The sequence below is a fragment of the Petromyzon marinus genome, chromosome 19, assembly GCF_048934315.1.
Source record: "Petromyzon marinus isolate PM22_M1 ecotype Great Lakes invasive population chromosome 19, UKy_Petmar_22M1.pri1.0, whole genome shotgun sequence".
In the NCBI taxonomy this organism is placed as follows: domain Eukaryota; kingdom Metazoa; phylum Chordata; class Hyperoartia; order Petromyzontiformes; family Petromyzontidae; genus Petromyzon; species Petromyzon marinus.
The window spans coordinates 7,653,365-7,665,739 of record NC_133685.1 but is presented as its reverse complement, the minus strand read 5'-3'; the positions used below and the strand labels follow the sequence as shown (position 1 = coordinate 7,665,739).

The following is a 12,375-nucleotide window of genomic DNA, read 5'->3' as shown; positions in this document are numbered from 1 at the left end:
TCAAAAAACGATCACGAATGACACAGTGTGGTTGAGGCCTGTGTCTCTCAGTGGATTGACAGGGGACTGTAAATTATTATTTGTCATTTTTATTTAAAGCAAGAGATGATATTTGTAGTGAAGATCGTACATTGTAATATGCGCTGCAGATGTTGGAGCAGCCATTATCATTTGACTATATATTTGATGTACACATAGAGCAGGGAACACGCAACGTTTATTTAATTTATTTCAGTTTGTGTAACGTGCGTAAAATGTACAGCACTGTGTAAATTTGCGAGATAAGGCCCTCTCCACACTGTGTGGCTATTGGGGTTGTTTGACCATACTTCACCGTGATGGTCAATGCGGTTTGGCGAAGGTGGGGAGCAGTGAAGTGGAATGCAATGGATTTTTGAGCGAAACGGTGGTGAGATGTTAACTACCTCACATGGCATTCAGGAGGTCGTGGGTTCGATCCCGACCCTCACGCCTGTAATATTTAGAGTTTGCATGTTCTCCCCGTGGTCGCATGGATTTTTTTCTGGGTCCTCCGATTTTTCCCTTCACATTTAGAAACATGCCTTTAGATTATTTGGCTGCTATACATTTCCACATGGTAAGCCACTTCGTTGAGCTATCATGTGTGGCCAGGTCACTTCTGAAAAAGAGCTATATAGCTCAGTGGGCCTTACCTCGTAAAATAAAAAGTTTAGTTGGGTTTTTCTACACTGCCCTCTGCTGCCCATAATACAGACCCGCAGCAGCCTATAACACCTGTTAATGCATGGTTGTTGCCATCCAAGCACCATCCAGGCTCAGACTCAAACCTGACAAGCTTCTGAAAACCATCGGCAGAATTTTTTAAATAATATTGCGCATCTAAGCAACCTTTAGCTTCCCGTGTGTTTTTCACATTGTATTATATGGAATGCACACAATCGCTCGCTCTTTCATGCTTCTTAAAGGCGTTATCTGCATGTATTGCCTATATCCCGCACCACCGATTAGCTACGGTAGGCTACGTACGGTGCGAAAGAAGTTCAACGTACATACATACATACGTATCTTTCAATAGAGAAGTTGAAAGTGTGTGAAGGAACCGTGTGGGCAGAGGTGGTGACAGCGAACGATGTGCTGTGGTCGTCTTTGCAGCTGGTCTACAAGAAGCACCCAGACACCGTGCCCTTCACACAGTCCATGGACTCCCCTGTGATGCTTCAGGCCAAAGTCAACGCCCGCCAACTCAGCGATGTACGTTCCACGCTCGTTTTTTTTTCTGACGGCGAACAGCGTTTTCGTCTTGATGGGAAATAACGCGTCTTGTTGACATCATCGTTTTTTTATGATTTACCTGTCCATGCAAATTTCGTGGAAGTGTGCGAAATAAATGTTGTATCGATTTTTTTTGTCAACATCTTTCTCTCAAAAATGTTCCTACCTTTCATGAACGTAAGTTTGCTTAGCATCTGAGCAAAAAAAAAATAAATGTTATTTCTTTTGCATCCGTTAATCAGCGGAGAGCTTCACTAACCAATGGGACTTTATTGATGCTACGTCGATCTGCCGCAAACAGGTGAACTACAAACAGGCGTACGAAAAAGACAAGTTTCGGTGCAACCTCCCGGCGGACTATCCTCCCCTGCTGCAGGCCCGCGCCAACGCCTACAACCTGAGCGAAGTGAGTCCGCGCGGGGAGACGTGCCTGCTTCAATGAAAGACCTCGTGCGGGTCCGCTGCGAAGGTTTTCGTGGCTGTGCTGTAAAGTTCTCTCTCCCCGCCCCGCGTTGGTCGGCATCACACCGAGGCGTTTCGCTCCTCGCGCTGACAGCTTCCTTGGGAACTTTTTCTTTGAGCGCGTGGAGGGAGACGTCGGACAAAACCCTGGTGCAACCCGAACGTCCATTTGGAGACTTTGCGTGCATATTTCCCGCTTGTTATGAATATTAAAAACACTGTTTTTGACCTTTTAGATTTTTGTTTGTATTATTATGATGATAAATATTGAGTTGAGAATTTGGTGAAAGCAAATTGTTGGTAATTAATGAAAGGTTGAGAACTTAAAGTTGAGAGCCTTTGCTTTTCAATAGTCGAGTCAGTCTCAGTGTTAGAAACGGTGGAAATGTGTCTACCACCAAAGATGTAAGCCGTAAATAATTACTGAGATAATGTGGATGACATGAAGGTACTATAATTACCGAATTTATCATTACAAAATGTAACTTCAAAATAAAAAAAAGTAATACATCCGAAATAAAACCTAATTATTACATTGCCACATATTTGTGATGGATAAATGTTATGGGATTCATGTTTATGATGCGATTGTGATGATGGTTTACACAATGTGTATATGTACATGTTTAAAACATACGATAGCATACAAACTAAATTCCATTACCCAGCTCAAATAAACGCTTGGGCAGTGCTCATCACTCTTGGCAACCTTTGAGCCAGTGGTGGAATTGTTACATTACTATAACACGTTTAGTCACGAATCGCATGAATTATAATTGGTTTTAGAACATTATAAAAGTGAGTGTGACATTTTTATCACCACCTATTGGGAATGCATTTCAAAAGCCTCTGCATCAAATTCCAGTTGTCTCTTGTTTTCCCTTTCCCTGCCTAACGACTGACTCACTGCTGCTGCCTTCCCTACTTTAGAATGCCTACAAGATGAACTGGGACGAGACCAAAGATAAGAAGTTTGAAATCAAACTCGACTCCATTCCCATCGTGGCCGCCAAAAAGCACAGCAATGATGCCAGTGAAGTAAGTCCCTAGTCGGCTGCCCCCCTCTCCTGCTCTTAAAAATTAACACAAGCATGTTTTTATTTTACCAGGTCAGGCCTAATACTGAGCTACAGAGCTATTTTTTTTTCCACGTTCAATGAAGTGTGGAAATTTATCGCAGTCAAATACACTCAAACGCATTGGGCCAGAAACGAGAGGCAAGCTGAGAGGTAGCAAGAAACTGGCATCAACTTATTATCCAAGCTCTGTGATCTGCCAGCCTAGAGGGGGAATACTCGCTCTGTGTAATCCCAATTACCTGGTACTGTTGCCACATGCAATAAAACTAGTCATAGAGGCAATTAGTCAGATAACCCAATGCAAGACCCTCCCAAAAGATTGCGTCTGAAGAAGAAAGGGTGTAATCGGTGCTTGCCACCTGCTGTAACACGTGGTTCATAAACACGGTCATTGACAAACGATTAGAACAAAATTTAAAGGTGCGCAAAAAATGCGTTTTTAAATATGTAGGTTTTTTGTGCTTGTGCACCACAGCCAATGCAGCATCACCAATTCATTAGTTTTATAAGTACAGTCATTTTGGTGCGATTACAAACTTATCCTCTACGTACTCTGTAGTAGTATTCATAAAGGTAACATTAATAAGATTAAGCTTTACGCTGGATGATCAAATACTTTTTTCAGGAATTTTTTTAAGTTTATCATTCCTAGATTTTCCATTGAGTTATTTCGCTTATAACAAATAATTGGACTATTACAAATCAATTTTATTTTTTTTATTTGTAACTTTATGTAACAAATCGTTAGTTTTAAAAGTCAAAACGAAGGGACTGCGTACAACGCAAATGGGGGTAAAGTCGATTATATAAGGGCGAAGTTTTGTGGCCACGGCATAAAGAAATAAAAAAAAACACGTATGGTTATAATTTGGACAAATCCATTTTGATTCGGAAATATTATAACGCACGCAGTGCCCGTGATCAAATTACCTGAGATGCACGCAGTCTCATTCGAGGCTAAGCAGGGACTGAGCCTGGATAGTGCTTTGATGGGTGACCCCCATGTGTAAAACAGGTTGCCTCATAAGTGACGACATCACATTTATCCCTCTCGTTGAGACTGAAACAGCAGGATTTCTCCACAACTCTGGCTTGTCGCCTGATGATGCTTGTGGTAATTACTGGTGAAACGTCACGGTACTTGAATTGTAAATGTTGTGGGTTTATTCTCCAACACACAACCGGTGTGCAGTACTAGTAACGAATTGGCATGTTTTGTTAACATGACAAACCTTACCAATTGGCTGCGTCGGGTGGTGGCGGGTTTAACGACGCATTTATATTTATGCCATCTAACTCAAAAACCTGTTATGGGTAAAAGCAGGCGTCACAGCTGTCTGCCCAGCTGTGCTCGTTACAGCACGAGATAGTGCAGCAAAATCTATCACTGTACTGTGCTTTTGTGCTCCCACTGCCCCCACCAACAGCCAGCATTGAGCAGTGCGGTGAAGTACGGTCAAATTAATATCGATGGCCCACACAGCGCGGGGAGTCCCTTGTCCAGCCGTGGATTGGGATCCTTGGATGGAATGCGCGTTATAAATTTGAATCATTATTATTTTTATTATAATTGTCGGGTGGGGTTCTGTACGGCTAAATGAACACATGGCGGGAGATCTTTGAGTAAGTTATTAGAAACTCAAAAAGATAAGAACTGTACATGCAGTTGTGTGGCTAGCTGTGCACCGGATACACAAAGAAACGAGTCAGAAGAACTGAAGGGCCACGCATGGTTATGTATATATATACATTTATTTGTTGTTTTTAAGTGTATTGCTTAATTCGCTGGGCTTTCAAGTGGGCCTGTGTTTTTGGTGTCACCGGGCTGTGTCGACGGTTCCCCGCTCTTACACGCGTGACTCTGACTTGCGATGCGGCAGGTCAAGTACAAGAAGGCTTATGAGAAGAGCCGTGGCAAAATGATCGGGGCCCTGAGCATCGAAGACGACCCGAAGCTCCGCCACTCGATACATGTGGCAAAAATTCAAAGCGAGGTACGTTGGTCGGGATACACAAATGACACGAACGTAGCGTGACAAGATAAGGATTCACATATGAATGGCTGATTAAATTCCTAAGCAACTCAAAGCGGCTTACATCACATATTTTCTCTAAACCATTGCAGTGCCCTTCTGTAGCCTAGCCAAGGGAACCCCCATTGGAAGCTGTCCCTATGTGGCACAAGGTGTCCGCTGCACTGGCCTACAAGTGGGCATTAACCTGCCAGTAGGGGGCGATTTCTCTTCTTGCACATGGCAATGTGTTCAGGAGCTGAATTCCAATGTCAATGGCTGCTTGCCACAAAGGCCTTCAGGAGAGAGTTCGTGTCGTTTGGTTATTCCTCTGTTGAAAGATCGCAGACTCCAGTGGTTTACTATATGGTCCATAGTTTGTATGTATGTTTAACTTCTTTTGCACTGTACGCAGCCAACCGTGCTCATCAGAGGTGCGGGGGAAGGACAACAAACGAAACACAAAAAGCAGCTCTAAAGAAATGAGTTTTCAATCTAGATGATTTAAAAGTGCATAGCTCCAGTGGCTTCCTAATATCGAAAGGAAGAGCGTTCCAGATGGCCGCAGAAGCGAATCTGAAAGCGTGCGAAGCGGTGACCACCACCGTCTTTGTTCGATGGCCAGCCAAAAACCGCTGCGGGAATGACCGGAGTTCGTGTGAATTGATGAAAGGGCTCTTGTATCTATGTGCACCCATTTGTTCACTGTGGGGTAGAGGGCTATTACACAAAGTGTGGATGACACCAAGGCTGGTGGTGGCTGTGAACTTGGCCCAGTTGATCGCCCTCACCAACCACTCCAAGTTGTCTTTGTCAATTGTAACATGAGATATATCCATTATGCATCGTTTAGGTTGCATGGCCACAATCACACTCCTCTGGCTTGTGCCTTTAATTTCCACTTATGAAGAAGATGTGCGCATAGGGTTCTTGATGTTCTGATGCGGATTATGGTTCGACGAGTGCCTTCGGGGGAAGGCCAAAGTCAAGCGGTGTGGCTGTTTGGGTCTTGAATGAGGTAGTAGGGGGTGATGAACTGTGAGCAAAGTATCGTATGTGCGGGCACGCCATCAGGCATTTTGCCGTATGTGTCAGTGGTTTCGGCAAGTGCGGGTTGAAGGTCGACGTTCTGTTTCTCAACACGCGATCTCTCCCCTGTGTAGCGCGAGTACAAAAAGGACTACGAGAAGGCCAAGACCAAGTACCACAGTCCCCTGGACATGATGAACGTGACGTTGGCTAAGAAGTCACAGGCCATCGCGAGCAACTACAGCTACAAGCAGCCCATCCACAGCTACTTCATGCCTCCCGACGCCGTGTCCGTGGTGCTGGCCAAGCAGGGGAACCAGCTCTACAGCAACGTGAGCATATTGGCCTCTTGAGCTCGTAACCGTGCCCTTCGCTCCCGCGGCCTACCATTGAGCAGCAGCTTTTTGAGCCCAGATAGGTTCCACCCCCCCCCACCCTTCCCACTCCCCCCACCCTCCCCACCCACCCACCGGGTGTAGCGCCGAAGGGTCTGATCCAGGGGGTCGGCAACCCAAAATAACAATAAGAGTGTTTTTTTATTCGGTCCAAAAAAAACCCCTCAATATTTCAACAGCTGCAATGCGTGTGAGTGAGAATACGAGACAGTGAGTCCTTGAAAAATAATGGTCATTAAGCAGCAGTCTTTTAAAAGAGCCACCACATGCGGCTCTGGAGCCACAGATTGCCAACCCCTGGTATAATCTGAGCAGCAATCTTGCCAAGTATAAAAAGCCAGTGATTTCCTGCTCCATTGAGTATTACTATTACATTCGTACGATCGTATACATTGTGTATATATTCAGAACTATGCTATGCTCTGATATAAACTATATATTTGTATTTTACCAGGTAAGGCCCATTGAGCTACATATATAGCTATTTTTCATAAATGACCTGGCTGTCACAAATTATATCTCAACGAAGTGGCTTATTGAGTGGAAATTTATAACAGCTAAATGCTCTAAACGCATGTTTCTAAACATGGAGGGGAAAAACCGGAGGACCTGGAGAAAAATCTATGCAATACGGGGAGAGAGAAATGCAAACTCCAAATATTACAGGCGTCAGGGTCGTGATTGAACCCACGACCTCCTGAATGCTAGGCGAGGCAGTTAACATCTTGCCACCGTTGTGCCCTCCGACTTCAAGTATGTACTTTAAATATTAATTAAGCTGTAATAATCATGTTTCATTAATCCATACATGACATTGCACCCAGGTGTACTCAAGTACATTCAGCAGGAGAGCGTGCGGCTCGCAATTGAAAGCCTGTGAGTTCAATTCCTGGTTTAGGGGTTGACTCAGCCCATCATCCCTTTGGGGTGGATACAAAAGCTACCACTTGTGTGGGAAAGTCAACAGGAATTGAATATTAATGCTGGAGGTATCCGATGAGATGTAAAGCTCCTTTTACACACATAGATGTATCCCCCCCCCCCACCATAGGAATGTGGTAATTCTACCACTGTCTCAGGGCTGTAAGCGGGAGATGAGCACCACCTCAGTTCGCATCCGAGCACGAAGTTGCGTTGACTTGGACTTGCTGATCCCAATGTTGTCATCCGACCGAAGGTGGTGGGGACCCTCGTGAGATGCAGCCTTTGTGGACCGTCGCCCACCTCTCACCGAAGGCGTTTGTTCAGTTGCATGGTGTGTTGACAGCCGCCCCTTCTCCCCGTGCAGAATGACTACAGGGCCGACTACAACAACTGGTTCAAGGGCATTGGCTGGCAGCCATTCGAGTCGGTGGAGCAGGTTTCTGCCAAGAAGGCCAGCGCTATCCTGAGTGAGGTGAGTCCAGCGGTAGCCACGTGAACAATTTAGTGCAGCGCTCTTCACTGATTCTCGCCGATAAGACATCGTCAGTGTGAGGGCCGCCACGCATTTGAAACCATTGGGGGTTTGTGGCAGCACGGTGATGGTGGGGGGTGGTTTCACATTTGTGTATTGTCGGGGGAGGCCGCACGTCAGCAGCCACACTGAAGGCCGCCAGTGTCCCGCGGGCCTTGCAATGAAGAACAATGCTCTAGTGCCACATGCGAAGCCACGTTACCGGTGGTCTATTTTCGGGTTGGCATGGGCCCTGGTGCAATGGAAGGAATTAAATTAGGGCCCCTTGTCCAGTGCTCGTTCGCCTGCTGCCCCCCCCCTCCACCCACCTTTCTACCTCTATGTAGCCTCATGCCTGGGTCATTCGGACCCACGGGCCTTGGTGCAATAGTACTGCCTAAGCACTTGATGGCTACGTCCCACCGCACCTCGCAGTCGCCCGCGGATATTTTTCTCCTTCACTGGCAGAACTGTGCCAGCGTATCTTATCTTTTTTCACTTGCCCTGCCTTTTATTTTACAGTTGTACTCCAGTCTTTAAAACCTAACTGATGTGCCGGGCTGTAGGTTCACATTTATTAACATAGAAAAAAAACGGATTTTTCAAGTGATAATTTGAATGTGGACGGTTTATTCTATCACTCTTCCTGATCTATCCTTATGATGTTTCACCTAGCTTTTGCTTTTGTTGGCTCAACCAAACAGATGCAAGAGCATAGCTATACTCATGAAAGGTTGTGTGTTTATGTATGTACTGTATGTTGAACGTCTTTCGCACCGTACGTAGCCAACCGTGATTACCGGAGGTGCGGGGGAAGGACAACAAACTCGACACAATAACAAGCAGTTTTCAATAAATTAGTTTTCAATCGAGATGATATAAAAGTGCATAGCTCCAGTGGCTTACTAATAACGGAAGAAAGAGCGTTCCAGACCGCCGCAGAATCGCATTGGAAAGCACGCGATGACCTTTTTGTTCAATGGTTAGCCGAAAGCCACTGCTGCGAGGATGACCGGAGTTTGCATGGTGGTTTATGCTCCTTGACGAGATCAGTAACATGTAGATTCAACATTACATTGCTATGAATTCCTCCAAAAACAATACGAAAAACGAAGTCAATTTGATGGAGATAATTGTATTAGTTTGGAAATTTAAACAGGTTTTATTTAATGAACAATAACAAAAGAAAAATAACATTGGTTCAGTGTGAGCATGAAATAAAATAATTTCGAAATCACAAACTTAATTTATGAGATGTATAACCCTTTTCAAGGCATTCAGAAAGCAATTTCGTTTAACCTCAACGGAATGAATGACTCTTGCGCAAGGACTTCACATTAACCATTCATGTAAAATATGAATGCAACGGTCAATGATTGGATTCTTTGTCGTCGTCTTCATGTAATGAAGCAATCATTTCTTTCGCATTTTAAATATAAACAGAGAAAAACAATTTGGAGGATTGGGCTCGATCATCGGTACAGGAGCAAGCGGTGACCTTCACGTCCATCGTCCATCCATCGTCGCCCTTGGAAACTGCACACTTCACTGCAGTGGCCATCATCTTCACAGACGAGCGATTACCGAGAAGAAAAAGATTGACGTAAATCACGTGACCGTGTGAGAACTGACATTTGATTGTACGTGTGTGCGTGTGCGCGCATCTCGTTGAATGTCTCATTCACAGAAAAAATACCGTCAGCACCCAGACACGATTCCGTTCACGCAGGTGACCGACTCCCCTGTGCAGCAGATGGCCAAAGTGAGCCAGGACCAGCAGAGTAACGTGAGTACCTTGCTGCTCGTGAGAAAGGGCAAAGGCGCAGCCCCTGAAATTGCTTCGCTCACGCCACTGCTTACGAAGGGCCCCCGCGAGAGGACAGCTCTGGAGGTTTTTGGTGACTTTGCCGATCGGCTAACCCCATCTGCGAACCATGTTTCTCTCGTTATTCGCGAGGGATACGTTCTGGAGATGCTCGTGAACAGCGAATTTTGCGGATAATGATATAGGCCTATGTAAAACGTATCACATTAATTAATTGCTCTGTGTAATTTATCTTTTTATCTGTTCTTGTCTAATGGCAGTGGAAGTACAAGGCAGCCAGCGAGGATGTTCTCCACAAGTACACACTCCCACACGATGCCCCAGAGTTCCTGCAGTCTCGAGCCAACGCCTACAACATCAGCAAGGCGAGTACCCCGCACAAAAGAGGGACTAGCTGGGAATCAGCGTAGGGCTCCATGGGAAAAAAATATATATTTTACCAGGTAAGGCCCACTAGCTATATAGCTCTTTTTCAGAAGCAACCTGGCCAAAAATGATAGCCCATTGAAGTGGCGTATCATGTGTAAATGTTGTAGCAGCCAAATAAAGACAGTCCCTGGGTTGCGGAAGACCCCACTTATGGAAATCAGATTTTTGGAATGCTCCCGTAAATCGTGTAAAAAAAATTAATATGCGGAAATATTTGCGATAGTTACCTAAGCGCAAATAGTGCAGCACGGTGAGGTTGCAGATGAATACCATGGAGCGTGCCGCGAGGCGGGCAGCCTTATACCTCGCTCGAGCTTCGCTAGGATTAAGGTAACTGGATTTTTTTGTAGCGTTACGTAATTATTTTCCTTTCGTAGCATTAAGTAATTGTTTGTTTTCTATGCTTAGAACTACCTCTTTTTTCCCATGTTTCTATTGCTAGTTTTCTTCATTTTAAGTTTATTTCATGAGTTCTTTACTGTATGTATCTTATTTAACACTTACACTTCCATTGCTTATGGTCTCAGCCAACAGCGATCGGAGAAGTCTAGGCCTAGCCTAATGCACGGTAAATGAAGGTTCGGAAGTGACTGCTTTCTGTTAACAATTAACATAAACATGTTTCGTGGTATTCATAAACAATTGGATACGGTATATGTTCCATTAGTTTAATTATGAATAGGGAAGATAGTCGATGTAATTAAAGAATCGTAGGAAGTGCAGAGTGTATGTACAGCGACACGATACAGGTAGCCAGAGAAAACGGACGACAGCGCGACACGGTACTGAGAGAAACCGAACTCGTTATCGGGTAGGGGAGGCACAACTATTTACGGCTATGGGATTTTATCGTTGATTTTTGGAGGAAAATTGTTCCGTTTCCGACATATGGAAAATTCGGGTTACGGATCGTTCTCGGGAACCTAACCCTTCCGTAACCCCGGGACTGTCTGTACTCTAAACGCGTGATGTTGATTCTACTTGTGGAGGTGAAAAATCGGAGGAGCCAGAGAAAAATCCACGCGATCACGTGGGAGAGCACAAAAACTCAAAATATACAGGCGCCGGTGTTGGGATCGAACCCATGCTCTGTATACCAGGCGAGGTTGTTAACATCTCGTCACTGTGGCACCCCAATAATAAAACAGGCCCCGTGCCCAGTCGACCTCGTCAGGAAGACCAAATGTTTTGCCTGGGCTTATCGAAGCCAGAATATTGGTATCATAGTCTATTTCTCACTGGTTTGAATCCATGGGTGAGTTTCTTAAGGAAAAGTTATCGCAACATGCTGGGTTATCTACATGCACCAGTAAAGTCATATGGCTCAGTTCAAATTTTAGTGAATTCATGTTTTCATACAATCCTTTTTACAAAAAAAAATATGCTCATGTCTGCACTACCAGTCATGGGGAAAGCTGACAAAATGGTGCGTTCACCAGGCCTTTCCTCAAGATGCGACTGTGCCCCTGTATTTGCATGCATTTTCTGTGCTTGATGAATATGTGACCATTGCATGTTTGGGTGGCGGTACGTGTTGTCGCTGATCTGTTGGGATTCCACAGAATTCCTACAAGGCGGGCTGGAACGAGCTCATCAGCAAGGGCTATGACCTCAAGTTGGACGCCATCCCCATCATCGCTGCTAAAAAGGCCCGGAAGGACGCCAGCGACGTGAGTGTGCAACCAAATGTTCGTTTCTAACTGCCATATGTTCTGGAATTAAATCCTCCACTGAACACGCAAAAATACCTGGTCACACACAACAGCAAAGATCCCAACGTCTCACCGTAGACACTGTATGGCAGACACAGGACATGGCTGCCTTTATCTCCCCAATGATGATGTTTACACAACATAGAGAATGCCCAGGACAGGTTCAAATGCTACTTTTAAAATTGTGCGTGGCTAAGGGTTGAACATAAATCACGGTGCATGTATGTATGTTGAACTTCTTTCGCACTGTACGTATCCAACCCTGCAGTACGCAACCCACCGCAGCACCATCCCCACAGACCTGCTCCCACCCACCCACGTGTACACACAAACCAAGTTCAATACAGGATAAATTATTATTCGCGGCCCTATTACCCGCGACTGATATTATCCACAGCAACTGTAGGATCAGCGAAATCTCGTATTATCCACAGTCCTATTTCTTCCTATCTTTTGCGTTTATCCGCTAGTTTATGCACGATGCATAGCGAAAGCTGTTTCCTAATACTCGCGCAGCAAATCACTCTAATTGTGTGTTATTTTTATCCCATTGATTAGAGGAGTAAAACTTGTGGACAACCTCGTAGATAATAGTATCCGTGATACTGGCCATATTACCACAGATAAGAGGAGTTCTGTATTACAGCAACAAAACAGCTGATGTGAGTTGGGAGAGATCAACTCGGGAAATTTCACAGTACGGTAAAGTAGAACCCTCGGAAGGAGTGATAAAGGTTCAGGCC

At 44.9% G+C, this 12,375-nt stretch overlaps 1 protein-coding gene across 13 annotated transcripts in view; it reads left to right on the top strand.

The window, feature by feature from the left end:
- Nucleotides 1-12,375, top strand: part of NEB (nebulin) — a 211,709-nt gene that overhangs the window by 33,042 nt on the left and 166,292 nt on the right. For 12 of the 13 annotated variants that reach the window (XM_076068129.1, XM_032957177.2, XM_032957174.2 and 9 more), the window contains 9 exons: nucleotides 1,135-1,233; nucleotides 1,556-1,660; nucleotides 2,647-2,754; nucleotides 4,676-4,789; nucleotides 5,971-6,168; nucleotides 7,520-7,627; nucleotides 9,354-9,452; nucleotides 9,752-9,856; nucleotides 11,483-11,590. In XM_076068129.1, coding sequence (XP_075924244.1) covers nucleotides 1,135-1,233; nucleotides 1,556-1,660; nucleotides 2,647-2,754; nucleotides 4,676-4,789; nucleotides 5,971-6,168; nucleotides 7,520-7,627; nucleotides 9,354-9,452; nucleotides 9,752-9,856; nucleotides 11,483-11,590 — 1,044 coding nt within the window. The remainder of the gene's footprint in view (nucleotides 1-1,134; nucleotides 1,234-1,555; nucleotides 1,661-2,646; nucleotides 2,755-4,675; nucleotides 4,790-5,970; nucleotides 6,169-7,519; nucleotides 7,628-9,353; nucleotides 9,453-9,751; nucleotides 9,857-11,482; nucleotides 11,591-12,375) is intronic. The other variant, XM_076068127.1, reaches the window with a different exon arrangement.